The 19,793-nt window shown below is 34.7% G+C and overlaps 2 protein-coding genes across 2 annotated transcripts; both read left to right on the top strand.

Moving 5' to 3' along the window:
* Positions 1–695: 695 nt before the first annotated feature.
* LOC114322411 (alpha/beta-Hydrolases superfamily protein) lies at positions 696–8,639 on the top strand. Its single transcript, XM_028269712.2, has 9 exons — positions 696–987; positions 1,120–1,310; positions 2,491–2,520; positions 3,492–3,618; positions 3,703–3,849; positions 5,381–5,511; positions 5,597–5,734; positions 5,927–6,025; positions 8,161–8,639. Exons 1-9 carry the CDS (start codon positions 939–941, stop codon positions 8,386–8,388), a joined length of 1,140 nt encoding a protein of 379 aa, XP_028125513.2. The 5' UTR covers positions 696–938; the 3' UTR covers positions 8,389–8,639.
* A 2,584-nt stretch (positions 8,640–11,223) lies between these two features.
* ABA4 (abscisic acid (aba)-deficient 4) lies at positions 11,224–14,453 on the top strand. Its single transcript, XM_028269711.2, has 6 exons — positions 11,224–11,642; positions 12,324–12,540; positions 13,128–13,228; positions 13,661–13,789; positions 13,920–14,008; positions 14,151–14,453. The coding sequence occupies exons 1-6, from the start codon at positions 11,598–11,600 to the stop codon at positions 14,296–14,298; spliced, it is 729 nt and encodes a 242-aa protein (XP_028125512.2). The 5' UTR covers positions 11,224–11,597; the 3' UTR covers positions 14,299–14,453.
* The last annotated feature ends 5,340 nt before the right edge of the window (positions 14,454–19,793 follow it).

Raw genomic sequence — 19,793 nt, 5'->3', positions numbered from 1 at the left:
CCAAAATTCTCTCTCAAAATAATTTTCCAAAACATCTTTTGAAAAAAACCAAACCAAACAACTTTTCATACTTTTTATCTCTAAAACATATCTCTCAAACACAAACCAAACATACCCATAATGTTTTTTAGTTAAAATATTTAGTATAATTTTTTTTATAAATTTTAATGTACTAAATATATGATTAGATATTTTAATTCAATTCAATTCATATTTACTAGTTACATGTAGTTAACCTTTAAAAATTAAGTAAAATATATTTAATCATTAAGATTATTTCTCTTCATCTTTATTATTGATGTAATATTATACAAAATTAATAGTATTTAGATGAATAATTAAAATAAAGAGCATAATTACAGTAAAAATATGAAATAATTGATAGACAAAATAAAATATATATTTTATAGTAATGTTTAAATAGATAAATTATTTACAATAATTTAGTAAATCCTATAAATTAGTATTTATGAATGTTTTGAAAATAATGATAGAAATCAAATTTTGTTTGTTTACGATTTTAATTTTTTTTAAATAAATAAAATAATAAAAAAGGATTGCATATTGTACGCGTGTCAAACGTTGAGTTGCCTGTCATTCCCCTACGCAACATCACCACATCTAGTTCGCGGACTCTCGTCAACTGGACGTGTTTGACTACTCCTATTAAAAATCAAATTGCACACGCAAACATTATAAAACGACCCGACATTACACCATAACAATAACTATTATACATCTCACTCACAAAAATTAAAAAAACAATCCACTCTCCAAATCATACAGTTGTATTTTTCATTATAAAAATTTCGTAAAATGTCATCCACCTCCCACTGAGATCGCATCTTCATCTCATTCTCTCTCTCTGTCTGTCTGTCTGTCTGTCTCTCTCTCTCTGACTTCCGTTGCCTTCGCTTCCGGGACTCCCCATCTCTTTAATGGCTACTTTGAAACCGGCAAAGCCTTACAGACGCCACCCATTCAACGGTATATATATATATATATATAATACTTTTTATATATGCGTAGATTCTACGACGACAACCAGTGTAGAAGTTTTTTTTTGGTTTCTGGTTTTGTGTTTCTGAGCTCTGAAAGCATTCGAATTTTGACTGTTAGAATTTAGGGCTAGGGTTTGCTGCAACAAGATGGATGATACAAAACAAGTGGGGAAGCCACCCAAGTTCAAAGGCATCAGTCACGAAGTTCAGGAGATCTTGGAGGCTGACTTAGACGATGCTCAAGCCAGGCGTCGCGCTCGTGAGGCCTTCAAACAAGTTCAACTCTCAATTGATCATTACTTGTTCAAAGTATTCTTGCTCTTCTCTTTCTGGCATTGTGTTCTTCGGAAACAAAAAACTTGTTTATTTGCTTTAAATTTGACTGTGTTTCTTAGTGATTATTATTACTATTATTTCTCTGAACTATTAATGGTTAATTGAGGATTTGAGGAGATTTCCTACCCTAGGATTGCTATTGTTAGTGAATTGACTAGAGATAAACACATGTGGGGTATGTGGGGAAGTGTTACCCAAGAAGCAGGGAGGTCCAACGCGCGTTTAATTGTTTGGGTTCGGATGCGATTTTGAAGACAAGTTGGGGTGGAGCAAGTAGAAAGTAGGGTGGGCATTTATTTTAAAAAATTCAGCAAAAATGGAAAAGAGAAAGGAGAACCATAAAATTACGTACGAGGTTGGAAGTTCAGATGCGGCCACATTTTATTGTCTCGAATCTTGATTATTGAATTACGAAAAAAATAAAATAAAGGAAAAAGGATTAGATTGGCCTCATCGAACTCAGAGAGCTTCATAATGATTGTTTTAAGTTGTAGTCGGTAGATAGCTTATTCTCCATGTGCCTTTGTATCGTAGTCAAGAAGAAAGGTTATGAAAGGACTGGAGAATTTTAAGCTGATGATATCTTTCTTCAGTAATGATCAAGCTACTTTGATGTGTAGTTCACAGATTGCACATAACACTTGCACTTCAAAAACTTCATACCCGTCACCCAAATTGTGTTCCTCTTAAATAATGTGTCATGAAAGTTTATTAGTTTGTGCAAATACCCTGCATTGGCTCTTGGAAACAACAACGAAAATAACTGGAATTAATTGACAGTGGTTAGCACAGAAAGACTTGGGTGTTTTCCATTATTTTCCCTCAATCTGTTGAAGAAGCAAACAGTTGTTTTTCTTTCTCTGTTCTTTCTGTTTTAAGCATGTATTTCCTACTCTATGAATTGGTTAATTTTTTGGGCTATGCATGTTCTCTTTATTTTCCCTTATGGGATTTTTCATCGTAGTGTTATTCATTTCATTGGTCCTTTTATTTTATTTGTTTCTTTATTTTTACCCTCTTGTTACCTTGGTTGAAATAAATTATGATGAAATTTTAAATCTCACAGGTCTGAGCTACTTTCTTTATGTGGTTACTTTTGCAGGCTATTAATATTTAGTTGTAATAATGATTCTTTGTTTTAATTCTATTACAGTTGCCATGTGATGGGGTGAAGATGAACGAGGTAAACACTTTTGATTTTAATATGTTATTTTTTTTCTTTTTAACACTGAATGGAGGTACCTAGTGTTGGGCCTAAAATGATTATCCTAATTGCTGCAATTTACAACTGACTATGTGATGAAGGACAAGCCATGCATGCTTACTAAAATACTTATATCTCTATTATTAACCCCATTCATATTGCTTAATTGCTATGAAGCACGGACACTTCAAAATAGGCATCGTAGTGGTGTCGGACACGGCTGGGACACGCCAAATGGCATGTCACTTTAATTTTACTTTCTTTTTTTGCTGGGACACTTCAGGGACACGCGTGTCCAAATATGGATAATCTATTAATTTATTTAAATATAATGGTTTATATATATATATTTATATAGTTAATTAATGTTAGTTTTTATTAATTTTGATTGTTTGGTAACATAATATTGATCTACATAGCAAATATATGTAAAAAAAAATTAAAATTTTTTTTGCAGTGTCTTCGCCGTATCCGTATTCCCTTTTTTTTGGAATCACCGTGTCCCGTGTTCATATCCGTGTCTGTGCTTCATAGCTTAACTACTTGGAGCCAAAAAATAAATAAATAAAATTAAATAAGAAAGAAATTTTGTAATGACAGCTTGTGAAAATCATTTGAATGTGCGGCCTGCATTGGCTACTGTATATCCGGTAAATCCCAGAAGCCTAATTTTCATTTTGATGGTCAATAGACTTTCCTTCTAACCAAGTTTTTAATTCTTCATTCACAGTATTAGATATTTAAAAACATCGATGAGTTTTAGTTATATTATTTCTGGAATTATGTTTGGATGACTTTTAACTTTGACTCGTCTTGCTTCTACAGTAACCCATAGAGCTTTCTTGGTTAATCATAAATCTATACAGAAGGGCAACTGAAACTGAGTCCTTTTTGAGTTTATATACACGAATATTTATGCAGTGATGATCATTTGAGATTCTATGGTGCAGTCATATGAAGTGAACTCTAGAGGCGTGGAAATTTTCACAAAAAGTTGGCTTCCAAAAACCTGCCCCCCCAAAGCAATTATTTATTACTGTCATGGTTACGGAGATACTTGCACATTCTTGGCTGAAGGCATGTACTTCGTAACATATATTAGAAAGTAGATTCATATTGTGAGACAAATGGAATGTAACTGTTTTACGGAATTGTCTACAGGAATTGCCAGGAAGTTAGTATTTTCTGGATATGGAGTTTTTGCGATGGATTATCCAGGATTTGGTCTTTCAGAAGGTCTTCATGGATATATTCCAAGCTTTGATATCCTGGTTGATGATGTCATTGAGCAGTACTCAAAAACCAAAGGTATAGTACCTAATGATTTGCTTTTCTTTGCTACTATATTGGGATTTCTTTGTGGGAACTCTGTAGTTAGAAGCTAGAACATTTGCATTGAGAGATAGGATTGACTCCTTTACACACTAAACTTCTTATTATGTTCGTTTGGTCATTGTCATGTTTCAAAGAAAAGAAAAGATGAAAGAAGCAAGAATAACATTGGAAGATTGTTAAAAAGCCCAACCAGCTAGCTCTTTGGAGCTCCAAAGAGTGGAAAGAGCTATGGGATTAATGATGTTGCAAAGTTAATGTCTCCTTGTAACTAAAACAAACTTTTTCAGTTTGCGTCGTAACTCCAACTCAAATAAACTTCCTAGTTTGATCAGGACAATAATTGACCAATTTTAAATATGCTAATTTTTCTTTTCTAGAAGGTTCTTACTCGTCATTTGGCAGCTACTCTGATAGATCCTATCAGCAAGTTCCAATCCTTTTGTTTGAAATTTCTTCATTCAATGCTAAAGCTCCAACCTTGAGAAATCCAAATGCATCCAAATCCTCAAAAGATAATTGAAGGTTAAAATTTAATAAATAAGCCATTATAATTTTTGTTTTATGCCTAATTGATTATTAGAGAGGTGATTGAGCATCTCTTATAAGGTAAGTTGAAGTATAAGCAGATGTCACTGGCAAATAGAAAACATGAAGGACATTTGTAGCATGTGCTTGTTTACCCTAACTCTGAATCTGATTATCTGTTTATTATTATTAATATTAGTATTTAGGGAGCAATTTACGTTTAGGTGTTGATTGGCATACACATTCTTATATATTTCTTTTGGGATGTGTTGTATATTGAAATTGCCCCCTTTGCTGGACTTTTGACTTGGCTGGTTAGAGAGACAGATTAGCCACATGTTGCATGGTTCCCTATCTTCTGGGCAGACATGTCATGATGGTGCATCTTCCGTGAGTACATCTCACTTTTGGTGAGGTTGTTCCACTAACAGGATTTCAAACTTGGCATAGGCTACCATTTGTCATGCCTATGAACCAGCCTCATAATTAGCAATCTCCTCTACCTTCATCAGTATTTTATTCCTATTGCCTACCCTACCAACATTACCCCAGAAAGATTTTGACACACCCTGGGGATTCCGAGAATCCTTTTATGCACCCATACCCACATTCACTGAAGTTGGCTTCCAGGCTATCCTTGCTGCAGTCAATATTACCAGAGGCTTTATCCCCCATTGCATTCAGTATTTATAAAAAATAAGAAATATGAAATCCTCTTTTGCCCTCCGTGTTTATACCTTGGCATTGTAACAGAAAGTTGCAAGATTCTTCATTTTATTCCTGAATGGAAACTGGAATCCATACTTTATTTCTTCCAATCCAGACAATGGCATATTCCTGAAGCATATTCTCCTTATTATTCTTTGTTTATATTCCGGAAAGAAATAGAAAAAGTTCGTAAACCATAGGAAATTTGAGGCGATCAAGTATTTTTGTGACATTTTTTTCTAACTGGATAGTTTTGTTATTTTGGATGCAGAGAACCCTGAGTTTGGCAGTCTCCCAAGATTCCTGTTCGGACAGTCAATGGGTGGAGCTGTAGTTTTGAAGGTCCATCTGAAACAGCCACATGCGTGGAATGGAGCCATTCTCGTTGCACCTATGTGCAAAGTATTATTTTGAACTTGCTTCTCATAGACACTCCTCCGTTCTCTGATTTAGATTTTTTTTATTGACTAAAAAGCTTTTTGTGTAGATTGCAGATGACATGGTTCCACCACGGTTATTGACACAAATCCTTATTGGTGTAGCTAAATTTCTTCCAAAGCAGAAGCTAGTTCCTCAAAAAGACTTAGCTGAGTTGGCATTCAGAGACTTGCATAAGAGAGAACTGGTTTGCTTCTCTCCTTTTCTTGAACAAATTATTTATCAGGTCTTGGGTTATGGGTTTTGAGATGGTACAAAATATTAGCTTCTCAATGTTGTAAATAGTGCCATTTTTTTCCTCTACACCTGCCTCTCGCCATTATTTAGTCCCTGCATCCTATGTGATTATGGCTCAAATGGTTCTGTTCTTTGAATGCAGGCAGCCTATAATGTCGTTGCTTACAAGCATAAACCACGTTTGCAGACTGCCGTAGAGCTTCTAAGAACCACCCAAGAGATAGAACGTCGTTTAGAAGAAGTATGTCACTTCCTGCTTCTCTATTATTATACCATATGGGAATACACTACTGGAACATCCCCCACCCCCTTCCTTATTTTTGGGATAAGTAAGACATGCACAAGCACATGCGCACACACAACATACACATGTCACAACTGCAACTCGAATTCTACACCTCCTGGTCTGCTCCTTATATTATCTGTGCTTGTTGTCTATTATGCAATCTATTGTTAACGGTTTTCTAAGTGTATTTAAATTTTTCAAGAAGCTACTATATAAATTGCTGATGTTGACTTAAGGAGCATGTGCACTTGGAAATAGTGACAATATTGTGACAGAGGTAGATATTGTTGGGGCACGGTTTTTACTAATGTCAGTGCTTATCTTAGACGACTGTGATTTGATGACACTGCCAATGAGATACACTGTTGCTCCACATAAGTCAAATCTTCAATAAAGCTTTGCTCACTTTTCCTCTATATGATCAAGTACAATGCATTGCAGTAAATCTACAAAAAAAGTACAATGCATTGCCTATTTAAGAACAAGGAAATAGTACAAAGAAAGGCTTTGAACACCGATATTGGACAAAGTAAGAAATATGTGCTTTTCGAGTTATGAAGAGCTTTACACTGATATTTTGGCTCTGTTTGGTATAGCTGTTAAAACAACTTATAGATTATAGCTTAACAGATTATAGATTATGACTTTAATTAGAAGTTGTTAATCTGTTTGGTGTAGTTGTTGGATTATAGATTTAAGTTGCTGGGTAGTGTTTGTTAAATAAGCTGTAAAATAGTTTTTTCAATTAATTTTTATTTTTTGTTTGTCTACATTTCTCATAAAAAATAATAATAATAATCTATAGTCCATTTGAGTCTTTTTCTATTTTTAAAAAAATAAAAAATAAAAAAATTTAAGAGTATAATCATAAATTAACATGTCCACAGCAGAAGCTGATAATCAGAAGCAATGGGTGAGCAGCTTCTCAGAATCAGCTTTTTTGAGTTAAAATAAGCTGTTAGAATCAGAAGCTGTTTGAAATAAGTTTAACCAAACAGTCCAAAATAACTTTTTCAAAACTAAAAGCCTGAAAAGCTGAAACAAACACCCCCTTTATACTCTCTCTCTCTCTCTATGGTTTTGAAAACCGAACTGGACGGTTCGACCAGTTGAACCGTTGACCGGTCCGGATATACCCTCTAAACCGTTCGAAACTAAAAACCGGCTTATTTAGAGAGAACCGGGAAAACCGGCGGTTGAACTGGCGAACCGGTCGACCCGGAGACGGTTTGCCGGGTCATTGAAATTGAAAATTTTGATTTTTTTTTTTATTTCTTCTGACTTTTTTTTTATTCTTTCTTTCTTATTATTATATATATATATATATATATATAAAAGAATATAAGAAAATTTTAATTGAAAACTCTCTTTCAAGGGTCTCCTCTTGTGAGGAATCTCAGTAAGAGTTTGAAATTATTGTGAAAGTCTCTACCTATTTATAAGAAAAAAAATTTCTAAAAAAACTCAAGAAATTCATGTGGGATTCAATCAAATGTATTGGAGGGAGACTTGAAATTTTAATATCCCTTCAAAATTTTTATTCTTCTTTCAATTAAATTATTTGAATTAAAATCATATGGAGGGAATATTAAATATTTGATTTTCTCTTCCAAAATTAAAATTAATAATATTTTAAAATATATTATTATATTTTTCAGTAAAAAATATATTAGGAGAAATATTTAAGATAATTTAATATTTTTAATATATAATTTTATTACTTATATTTTTATTTAAATATAATTTTAATATGTTTATTACGTCACAGTTTGATTCCAGTTCAACCCGATGGTTGAACTGGTGAACCATCCACCCGATCCCTTTTCTGGTTCGCTCACCGGTCCAATTTTTAAGACATTCATTTGTGTGCTTGATTGTTTGTGTATTGTTTAAGTTGGGTATTTAAGCATTTTGAGAACTTAGATTGGGGTAACCTTTTGAAGTTATTTGATTGCAAAGGTGTTGAGCAGAGAATTGTTCAGGTTTATTGTAATCCCAAAATTAATTGTTACAAACAGAGAAAAAATAGTTTTGGAATAGCATTGTGCATATATTAGATGACCTAAAAAAGTGTCTTATGGCTTTTGTAGGTCTCTCTGCCACTATTGATTCTGCATGGGGAGGCTGATATTGTGACTGATGTATCAGTGAGCAAGTCTTTGTATGAGAAGGCCAGCAGTTCAGACAAGAAACTAAACTTATATAAAGAAGCTTATCATTCCCTCCTTGATGGCGAACCAGATGATATGATAATTCGCGTATTTGATGATATTATTTCTTGGCTTGATGAGCGCTGCGTAAAAACTACTGATTGTTGATGGCAGACAGTTGATCCTCTTGTTCATGTACCCATCATGGAAAGAAAAACATAAAGAAAAAATAGAGAATGAATGGAATGGAAAAGGAAGTAAAAAAAAGAAAGAAAATGAAAAAAGAAAAGAAAAAAAAGAGGTGGATATTGCATATAAAATCATTTTGTGCATTGCATCTGAACTATGAACTATGTATTTGAATTTTGAAACAGAAAAGTTAATTTACAAAATAGGTTCGAAGATATTTTATTTGTCAATTCCTTATTCTTCAAATGTTGCGTGTGGGTTCCTGAATGCACAAGCATTTGCATCAGCAATGAAAGAGGCAATTGGAGGGCAGAAATTGGGGGTTAAATCTGTTGAATGGGTTTATTTTGCTGTTCCTGTCCAGAAAAATCATAAAAAAGATTAGGTAAATTATCAAATAGGTCCTAATAATTGAACTTAATTCTTATCAAGTTATGTTGAAAATAAGTTCTCGTGACTAAAAGTATTTTTTGTGATAATTTTTTTGCATTTTGCTAAAAATTGACAATTAATGGACTTTTTTTGTCACAATTTTTATAAATTGTTGTTAAAATTTACAATCAGTATCTTTTTTTATAATGAATTTCTGTAAATTGTCACTAAAAATTAAAAATTAAAAATTAAAAATTTTTTTGTGACGATTTTTTAAAATTGTCGCTTAGTGACATTTTTGTAAGTGACAATTTTCAAACTGTTGTTAAAAATTAACAATTAGTGACTTTTTTTAATAGTATTTGATGAAAAACATCATTAATTATCATAGGGCCTATTGGATAATAAGTTTACTTATTAGGACTTATACGTAAGTCCCTCAAAAATATTTGGGTAGAGAAGTCCTGTTTGTTTATTATTGGTTTCCCTCATCTCTCAAGCCTTCTCTGAAACCATTGTAGGTATATTTCCTTCTTAACTCTAACTTTTGGCGGTGTCCGAGCTCTCGACGATTGTGGTGACGGAGTTCGGCAGCGACGATAGAGACAACGTCGACGAAGATGACGGGCTTTCAAGTAGATTTTACTTTCCATATCACATATTTAAAATCGATAATTTTTTCTGAATTGTAATTAATTTTTTTTATGAATTTGTTTTTTTGTTGTTCGTTTTGTTGTTTGGTTGGAATAACTCATTAGGCTCTTGTTGATGTATATCGTTATTTATTAATATAAATATTTTCTCAATATATATAGATAAAGAAAGATAAAGAAATGCTCAACCAATCTTTATGTGAACAACCAAAGCTTTCCTTACTGTAAGTTATTATAGTCATTATAAAATAGTTTGACCAAGTTAATGTGACTTGCCTAAAAAAAAAAATCAAATGGCTTGTGCTCCATAAAAAAAACAAAAGCAAAGTCAATTCTCAATGAGGGTGGTTTTTTATGAATAGTTTTATTACACTAAATATTAAAGGAAAATCACATTTACTAGCTCGCTTACCTCTTGCATCTTTTTTATATCACTATCATTACAAACTCTTGCTTCTTTTTATTTATTTATTTATTAAAAGATAGCATATGGCATACTATTTTATGAAAATGTCGAGGAGTGCCCCCAACAACATGAAATAACCTCTCATTTCATAAATAGTGTCATATATGCCAAATAATATGAAAACACCACCAACCTATCCCAATAATTTGAATTGATCTAGAGATCCAGACTAATTCACTCAAAAAAATTGTAATCAGTGAATATGTGATGAAAATTAATTTATATAATATAAAATTTATATATATAATAAATCTAAATCAAAATAAAAAATTTGAATAATTTCTAAATTAATAAGGACGGATAGTAAATAATTTTCTGCTAAAAATGGTGAGTCTCCCATGATCTAAAAAAAATTATTGGTTAGTCTTGGCACGTTATATGGTCATATTTCACATCAATTACAATTCACTATATCTCTTCATATTTTTCAATTATCTAATACAAATTTATAAGTCTCATCCTCTTCACTAATTATAATACTATTAAAACATCACATGACGGTACCCCAAAACCAATCAATAACTGGGTTGGGAGTTGCTGCAACGAGGGCTTGTAGAGATATTTACCGAGTGTATTTTGATGATCTGAACCGTTTACATTGTAAGGTTTGTCGAGTATATCATCCATATAAAAAAAATCAAATTAATCGAAAATCTATAACTTCATGATCAAGTCCTAATTGTTTTTAAAAAAATTATTAAAATTATGGTAACCGTTTATTTTTTAAAAAACAAATATACTCTTATTATGAGATTATAAATATCTAATTTATTTGATTTTTTATATTTAATTTTTTATATGAATAATTCAGTTTACCAATAATATAAATAATTTAAATCTTAAAAAAAATAAAAAAAATAAAAAGACTCGAAACACACTCTCTCAATGAATGAGCCTCACAACAGGCTGCTGCTGTGACATAAGCCACAGCATGATCCAATTCCCGAATAACTTGTCTTCTGCATGACCCAACCCACAAACAAAAGTAGATGTGATGTTAAATTAGACCAATACCAGCTAGCCAACTAACTGCATGTGCGCCACATGTACAACCACTGATGGCTTATATTTAGGGCAAATTACAAACATTCTCGAGATTTGATAAAAATATAAATTTTTTTTAAAGTTTGAAAAATTATAAATTATCTCTTGAGAGTTAAATTTTCATAACAAATTAAAAGAAATTAAAGAGAAATTTCTATGAAAATAAAAATTTCAGAAGACAATTTATTATAAAAATATAAATCTCAGAGGTGAGATGTAATTTTTCAAACTTCAGAAAAATTTATATTTTTACCAAATTTGAAGGGGAGTTCGTAATTTGCCCTTATATTTAAGAGATGAGAATATAATTTATCGTCGGCCGGGTTTTGTTTTTCAAAAGTGAGTTATCGTAATGCGGGTCTTGAGGCTGAGGCGACCCCTCCATGACCAGTGAGTGACCACCACCACCACCACCTCCTCCTCCACCACCGCCCACTTTTTCCATTTTATAGTTCGATGATGAATGAAGCTGCATGTGAGCGTGTCGTGTCTGTATTTGCTGCCTTGTGCACAAATTCCTATTTTAGCTCGGCATTACTTTTACTTTTCTCGATTACCCACTTGTTCATAGCTCTCCCTTGAGAAGCTGGAGAGCCCCTATAATTGATGTTGTTGACACAATTGTTGTTTAGTTTCTTATCTTCCCATTAATCATGACCTTCTCGTCTTGCTTATTCCATTCTCAAATCTCACTCAAGGTACGTTTTTTGCTATGCACTTTGTGTTTTTTTTTTTTTTTTGGTTTAATTCTTCAGGCTCTTTGTTTCTTTACGGATTTGATGAATTTCTGATTGATTGGAATTGGGTATTTGGTATTTGGTATAGTAGTTCCATTTCAGTTAATTCTTTGGTAGATCTGAGAGATGGGTTTCTTTTGGATTGATAATTTGGATAGCTGTAACTAATGGCAATTTGGGTTTGATCAATGATTGATCTCTTCTTGCGTGTCTAATTGGAACCTGTGCTGGGTTCAGGTCTTCTTAACTCTTGTACTGCATCTACACTTTTTCCATGAGCACTGTAAAGTTAACCGTCTAATCAACACCTGTGTCATTGGTTCTGTTTCTAATGACTGAAACTTTGATTGAAACTGAAAAGTTTATTTGTGTTCAATTGGATTGCTTGTAAGTGAAAGTGAAATTTTTGTTAACTTCTCTGTAACCAAACAGTCAAACATGCATTGCGAAATTCCACTTGAGTTTTGTTAATTTAGTTCAGCTTTTCACTGATGATTGGTAATTGTACAAAAATGACTAGGTTTTTCACTTGGAACCTTATGGATACTTCTCAAAACGACGTAATAGTGATTGGGTCTCATTGCCATTGTAGGTTTACTAACCCTTATTTATCTCATATTGTCCAAATACTTGTCATTGTAGATCGACCGCTCAGAGTTGATCTCTAGACCTTCATTTAATCAGAGATCCACTTTCTCTCTCCAATGTATGAACACCAAACTATATGGCCAACACATTGCGGCAATGGGATCCAAGCTAAGCAGTGACTGGAGTTTTATGGGAGGATCAAGAATTATCATTAGACCAAACCTTCAAAGATTCAATCTTTACAGAAAACCATCTGGAGTGTTTGCTTCATGTAATTGTTTCATGTCTCTTATCCTTCTTCCATTTACAAATAATTTCGTTATGGTATTATATGTCTGCTTGGTTTTACCATGCTGTGTTCTTAGTCTGGATTAATTCATTAGCTTGGACTTGCATCCGAGCCTCTGCATGGTTTCCTTGAAGTTGATGCTTCTACTCTACTCTCTCATGCTCACCAAACTTTGATATTATTAAAGATTAAAAAGAAATGGAGAGTAAATGCCTTAGCTGTATTAACCTTTTCCGCTGTTGGATGGTCAGTCCTATCCTTACCATGATGTGTTGTGGGAGATGGAAGGATTAAGTACTGCCTTGATCTTTCCACACTTGTTAGTATCTATCCTGTAGGCAGCACACTAGTTTGGATGTTTAAATGAGTTTAGTATGTGTCTTCTCAGAATAAAGAAAATCCCCCTTTTCCACTTAATATTTTTCATTCATCAAAACGCTAACAATGCGGGCCCTTTATGCCTCAACTCTACCACACCTACAATGAAGATTTATACCGTGCTCAGAGTTTCCTCTCGGTATTTCATTGTTCTAAAAACTACTATGTCTCTACTTTCTGTTCCCCTGCAGGGTTGGCAAGTCCTCAAATTGCTAGTAATGTTTTTACGCTGGGAACGGCAGCTGTTCTTCCATTCTACACCCTCATGGTTGTGGCTCCAAAAGCTGAACTGGTAACGTTTCTTTCTCTATCTTGGATTCTAATTCATCGTGGCAATGGAAACTTCCTTTTAATGTTCTGTAAACTTTTTTTTTTGGTTGTATACATTGTTTAAACACACAACAAATGGTTCCTTCTAATATTTGTTATCTGTCTTTGTTTCTTTTTTCGTTCCTCTTTCTGTTTCACTAAATTCTTGTCGGCTTTTGACTTTTATTTCTTATATTTACGACTTAGTTCACAATAATAAAATAATTAATTTTACATTAGTTTTGCTTGCTAATAGTTGCTGAATCTTGTATTAGCCACCAGATTCTAATCCAATTAAGTTAATTTTCGTAACGTAGAGATTTGCATTATATTCAAACAATGTTTCTGAATGGTTGGGATTACTCCAAATGCAGACTAAGAAGTCTATTTTTTTTTTTTTTTTTGATAAATACAGACTAAGAAGTCTATGGAAAGTAGCATACCGTATGTAGTGCTCGGGCTTTTGTATGCTTATCTATTGTACCTCTCTTGGACACCAGACACAATAAAGCTAATGTTTGCGAGTAAATATTGGCTGCCGGAGGTGTGTATTCCACTAGAACATATAGATTCAATATTTGTACCATCATTTTGTAAATTTACTATAGAATTCAAATATTGGTTGTGATAAGAAACAAAAATGATTCTTATCCCTGATCTTATTTACTCTTCAGCTGCCTGGTATAGCAAAGATGTTCTCCAATGAAATGACATTAGCTTCTGCATGGATTCACTTGTTGGCTGTAGATCTCTTTGCTGCTAGGTCTCTCTCCCTCTCCCTCTCCCTCTCCCTCTCCCTCTCTCTCTCTCTCTTTCACATACACACACACACTATATATATATATATGTATATGTTTGTGTGCTTGTATAGCATTTTTAACACCTTGTATTATGTGATTAACCAGGCAGGTTTTCCATGATGGACTAGAGAATGAAATCGAAACCCGACATTCAGTTTCTCTCTGCCTGCTTTTCTGTCCTGTAGGAATTGTTACTCATGTCATCACCAAAGCACTAGCCAAAAGTTCCAGAAATGCCAAACACGGTGTGTAATAACAACTGATTTATGCCAAAAAGATGGATCTGTAGGAAGATGAACGACATTGAGAACAGTAGATTTTCATTGAAATTAACATTTCAAGAGAATTTTCAATTGCTTTCATTTGCAAGTATTCTTTTTTAAATAAAAAATTCTTCTTTAATTGTCACATGACTGGTCATTGGTCTTTGTTTGGGTTCAAACCATTACAATATGTATGAACATACAATACTTGTTCCTTGAGTTGTACTCCAAACTTCTGATAACCATTTTTTTAACCAAGATAATGAGATCCAACATGTCTTGAGACGTTGAACCACCGGAATTAATGAAGAAGTTTGCATCGATATTTGAAACCATTGCCCGATCTTTCCATCAGCTCTGTCAATCAACTCTGTTGCTAAAACCTCCGAGTTGGATGGAAAGTGAAAGACTGAGTTGGTGCTTCTCTCTCCCACTGGCTGAGATATTCTCCTTCTGTTAACAAAACAATTAAAACATTAGCATTTATTTCCTGGAATCATTACGACCCTCAAAATGGTCCCCTTTTTCAAGTATTCTAGTTCCCGTCTTGCTGATTCTGCATACTTCAGTCAGAAGATGGCAATTATTAAAGATCAAATTGGAGGATCATTTAGGAATTAGAAGGTTCAAAAAAAATTAACTGCATGCTTCAAGTTGGTAGTGAAGACATCTGCATATGGTCTGCAAATATCCCATTTGACAGGTCTGAATTCTGCAAAGAATCCTTCCTAACAAGTTCCAAAGATGTTGCTTGATATATCCCTAGAATATTTATTCAAATAAAATTGTAAATCAATAAGCCATGTGAAATTAACCAACAAAGGTAACAATCTACAATTGCACCTGGAGACTGTTATATCCAATACATCCGTTGAGCTCTAATGACAAGTTGAGCTCTAATGACAAAAATTGAAACGGGAAATTGTTAATTAAAATAGTGACAAGAAGGTTGTTCTACATACCAAAGCCCAAAATTGTGGAGTAGATCAGAAAGCCCAGTACAGAAAAATCCATTTTGTACACAATCTCCATAATAATGATGCATCCTCCAGCAACCATTAAATGCTTTGGAGAAGAGAAAACCATATGCAATCTGAAATTACATGCAATCAACACCAATCATTTATGGGCCCATAAAGTCGATTCCGTGATCATTAAAAAACTTTGCAAGTAAAAGCATAAAAATGTAACATAAACTAAGGAAGACCTGCATCAAATTATACATATGAACAGGAGAGAACAGAGAGAAGCTTCGCATATTAACTTGACACAAACCTACAAGCAACATAAGAATGAAAAACAATGCCTGAGGAATCCAGTTATCAAACTACTAAACATAATCAATGAAACTAATGTGAACAAAATGACAGAATGTGGCCATTTTGTGCCAGGGTGGGGATCTAAATTTAAATCGTGCACTGATGCAATGATACTTCTCATGATGCCATCATATAAATGGCCTCATGTTGCATCACCATGACGCAGGAATGCAAAATATATTTTAAAACTTGAAAGCAAAACACTTTTGAATAAGGGACATCACTGTCTTCAATCACTTTCTTCTTCTTCTTCTTCTTCTTCTTCTGGAAATGTAACAAGTAATACACCATATGCTTAAGTGCACGTATCTTTGCGCATTTTCACACAAAGCAAGTGGTTGATAAAACTGAAAGCTAAAAATTAAGCATATTATGAAGACATACCTTTTTCCAGACATGGTCCCTTCTTCCATACAACACTGCAGATAACACTAGGACAGCACCAGAATATTCTGCCATTATAGCCCTGAAGTTTTGATAAAAAATTGAAATCAATAAAGCTACTAGATTATTAATAACAAAGATGACAAATGGTATCCAAATTAAAGGGAAAAAACAAAAAAGGGTGCTCAGGTATTGTAATAGATTGGCATAAGATCAATGAGCAAGCACCAAATAGATGCTGTAAAGGGGGCCTATGAGAACAACGTAGAGATAATCAATAAAGGGGTATTGCACATGTATGAATGGAAAACAAGGGCGAATGACATCTCAACCTCGACATACTTTCATATGCCAGAATGACAGTTATTTTGGGCAAATTGACTGTTGGAGACTATTGGTCCAAAGAAAGTCTATTATAAGATTTAATTTGTACATAACATATCCCCTTCCCCTGTTCAATTACCACCCTTTAGTCCTTGGTTATAAATTATATCCAAGCATTGAGGAAATTACATTCAAGCATTGACTGCACAAGACCCAAAGAATGCCATATCTGTATTTTTTATTTTTTTTTTCTAAATGAACACGGCTCCCATTCGGAAGTAATTGTGATGCTTCAGTTTTAATCATTTCATTGGTTGTTCATGTATTTATGCCATTTTTAAGTTGTTTAATATTTTATTGATTTTATATCATATTCATACACTAGATCATACCAGGGTTCACCAAGGCCAACTTTCATTTCCATTCTTGAAACCATGAAATATATCAGTCACATACTTTATTTTTCCATAGATTGCATAATACCATCCAAGATTTTTATTTTTTGGAAAGGAAAGTATACAAGTTGGAGTCTTTTTTAAGCATAAGACCGAACCTCACAGGACCACATGATTTGAGGCCCTTTCCCCACAAAATGAAGTATAAAGCTGTTATACCACTGTTGGCTTTTTGGCTTTCGAAGGGTATTATTGTAATTGCGAGCGTGCTAGTAAGGATTAATCAGTCCTTACAGAAAATTAATTGCCAACCAATTATCAGACGATTGCGTTTTAGTTCTTTCAGCTTCAATGAAAAAGACTTTTACTGGTGGCTTGATTTAGGAGAATTAAGCAAAATAACAATTAAATGAAAAACAGTTGAAGTATTTCATTAACATGAAAAAACTTACAATGATTCAAACTCAGCCTCGTAGAGGTTTACAACAACAATCTACTTGAAACTACTCCTATGAACGAAGTGCAGTGCAAGAATTTAAAGTACAGAAAATGTAAGACTGGAAATGTAAAACTGAAATAAGTATAATAAGACTGGTTTTTTGGATCTGAGTCTGGGGGCTTTTTCTGGGGCCTTCTCAGTTATTTATACTGCTCAAGGATGACCATCGAACTGCATTTCTAACCGTTGAACTGCTCCTCCATGATCGCTGATCATGTTACCTCAAGATTAGCTCCATTACGCCATTACTTGCAGTTAGGCTTCCCTCCTCAATTTGAATTTGAAATGTGAGTAACTGTTGAAGCCACATCACCTTGCATCTCTTTGTTGATCCACTGCTACTCAGATCTCGTAATAACCAATACTAATTGCCACGTGTACGATCAGGATCGAAGACTTGAATAGTCTTCCCATATTATTCTTATTTTGCCATGCGTCGAATTGTAATTGGCTTGTACAAAATATGTAGCCAACATTATCCCCCGCACTAATATACCCAATACTTGGTGATATTAGTGGATCAAGGTCTCTTTCCCACGTCTTAGAACATGCATGGGTTTTGCATTCTCCCAGAAATGCAACTGTCATTCATCATTTGCATTAAACTCTCCTTCAATCTTTTGAACACCCCTACCATCTTAGTATTCGAACAGACTGATACATTTTTTATGGCCGAATCATTTTTTCCCTCCATTGATCGAGCACTCGAAGAGTCATATGTTGATGCTGTTCTTCCTCGAAAGAACCTCCATACATTAATTAGCCACGTTTACCCACCTTTCTATATTCAGGTCATGGATGCCTTTGCAAATTATCAACCCTTAGACTTCGAACATATTGCCCTTAATCCTTCGATTCAGAAACTCACAAATATGGACATGGGAAGTTCTTCTTCTGACTCACCCTTGGACTACGAACAAACTGCTCTCAATCCTTTGATTCAGAAAGTTGCAAATATGGACATTGGAAGTTCTTCTTCACAACCCTCTGTATGGGACAAGGCTGCGACTTCTTCCTCTTCTGGGGCTTCTGACTGGACAAGCTGGTCAAAACCTGAGGCTTGTGATTTGAGGGAATGAATCAACCATCACTTTGTCAAATTTACTGACCCTTTAGAGTTCCCTTCTTATGCGCGAAGCTCGGTGGTCTATCCCTACGTGCCCATTGACCATCGACGCTGTTTGGAGGAGAATCTGCTTGTGGCATGGTATATATCCTCCATACCTACAAAGATAGTGCACGCCGCCCAACGCCTAGAAGAGGCACAAGGGTACAATCCATCATTCTTAGCCCAGAAGGCGAAGATTTGTTCTTCTGACTGGCTCAATTATATTAATGCCCTTGTTCCTTCTGCCCTTGTTCCATTTCCTGAAATAGAAGCATCCACACCTTCCCCTCTGCCAAATCCTTACTGGACAGAGAAATTGAGGCTTGCCCTCTCCGTAGATAAGATCTTTCCACCTTACAAGCCTCCACCTTCCTCTACTCCAGCTGAGCAGAAGCAAGCTCAACTTCTGCTCGCGGCTTTATCTCACTTGCCTTTCAATGTTCTTGAGGACGAATTCTCTCTCAAGAACCTTCGATGGGCTTGTGATATTCTAACTCGGGGTCACGTCCTCAATCCCCTTGCCCAAGCAGAGCTTCACATGTTTTTAGACCAACTTCTATTGCTTCTCCACTGGCATCGGACCTCCATGGCTACCACACAATCTTTAGACCAACTCTCGTCTCTTCGAGTTCATGCCCAGTATGAAGCAGAGAACATCATTGAAGAATTTAATGATTTCAAGAATAAAGATTCTGCGTACTGGGATGACTTGGATATAGACGAATTGGAACAAGGATTGAGAGAAACAGCATTCGAAATAAAGGCTGAAGAGCTCTTTTACGAAGTGAGAGCACATCAACTCATGCAACCAATGTTAGAAGAAATAGAGGATAGAATAAAGAAAGAACAGAAATTCATTGATCATAGTTGGACTAAATTTCATGATCTTGTTATTTATTTCATTCCCTATTTTTATGAGCTTGAGCTTGTACCCAAATAGGGCCATTCGATGTAATTGCTCTTGTTTTAATACCACCAAGACTTTTTCTTTGTTTGGTATTGTAGACACCCCATTTTTGACCGTCCTCAAGACTTGGACGTCACCGCTTGAACACTCGGTGATCATCCATGTTTGTGTTCGTCTTGAGTTCCCGGAGGTCTCGGTTGCGCGCCTTGCCTCAGGATCTCTCGACTCGACTGTTTTGTGTCTGGTTTTGCACCAAACACTTGTGTTTTGCCTTGGAGGGGTAGGGAATGCCTTGTGAGGCATCCCCACACATCACCGGCCATGGCTTGAGGCCACCGGCTAGTGATTTTATGCCATCGGCAATGTATATTGCCGGTCGGCACTCTTTGTTGCCGGTCGGCTATTTATTTTGCCAAAATGGCAATTTTGAATGGCCGATCACTGTTCATCTACTTTTAGTAAATATTTTGTGCCAGCTGTGATAGCTGGCACCCACTCTGTTCCCCTCCATACACGTGTATGGAGGGATTTCCCTCTTGGATGGCTTGT

This window comes from Camellia sinensis, chromosome 1 (genome assembly GCF_055761805.1).
Source record: "Camellia sinensis isolate YWXY chromosome 1, ASM5576180v1, whole genome shotgun sequence".
Lineage (NCBI taxonomy): Eukaryota > Viridiplantae > Streptophyta > Magnoliopsida > Ericales > Theaceae > Camellia > Camellia sinensis.
Note: the sequence above shows the minus strand (reverse complement) of the source record. Positions and strands in the feature narration are given on the sequence as shown.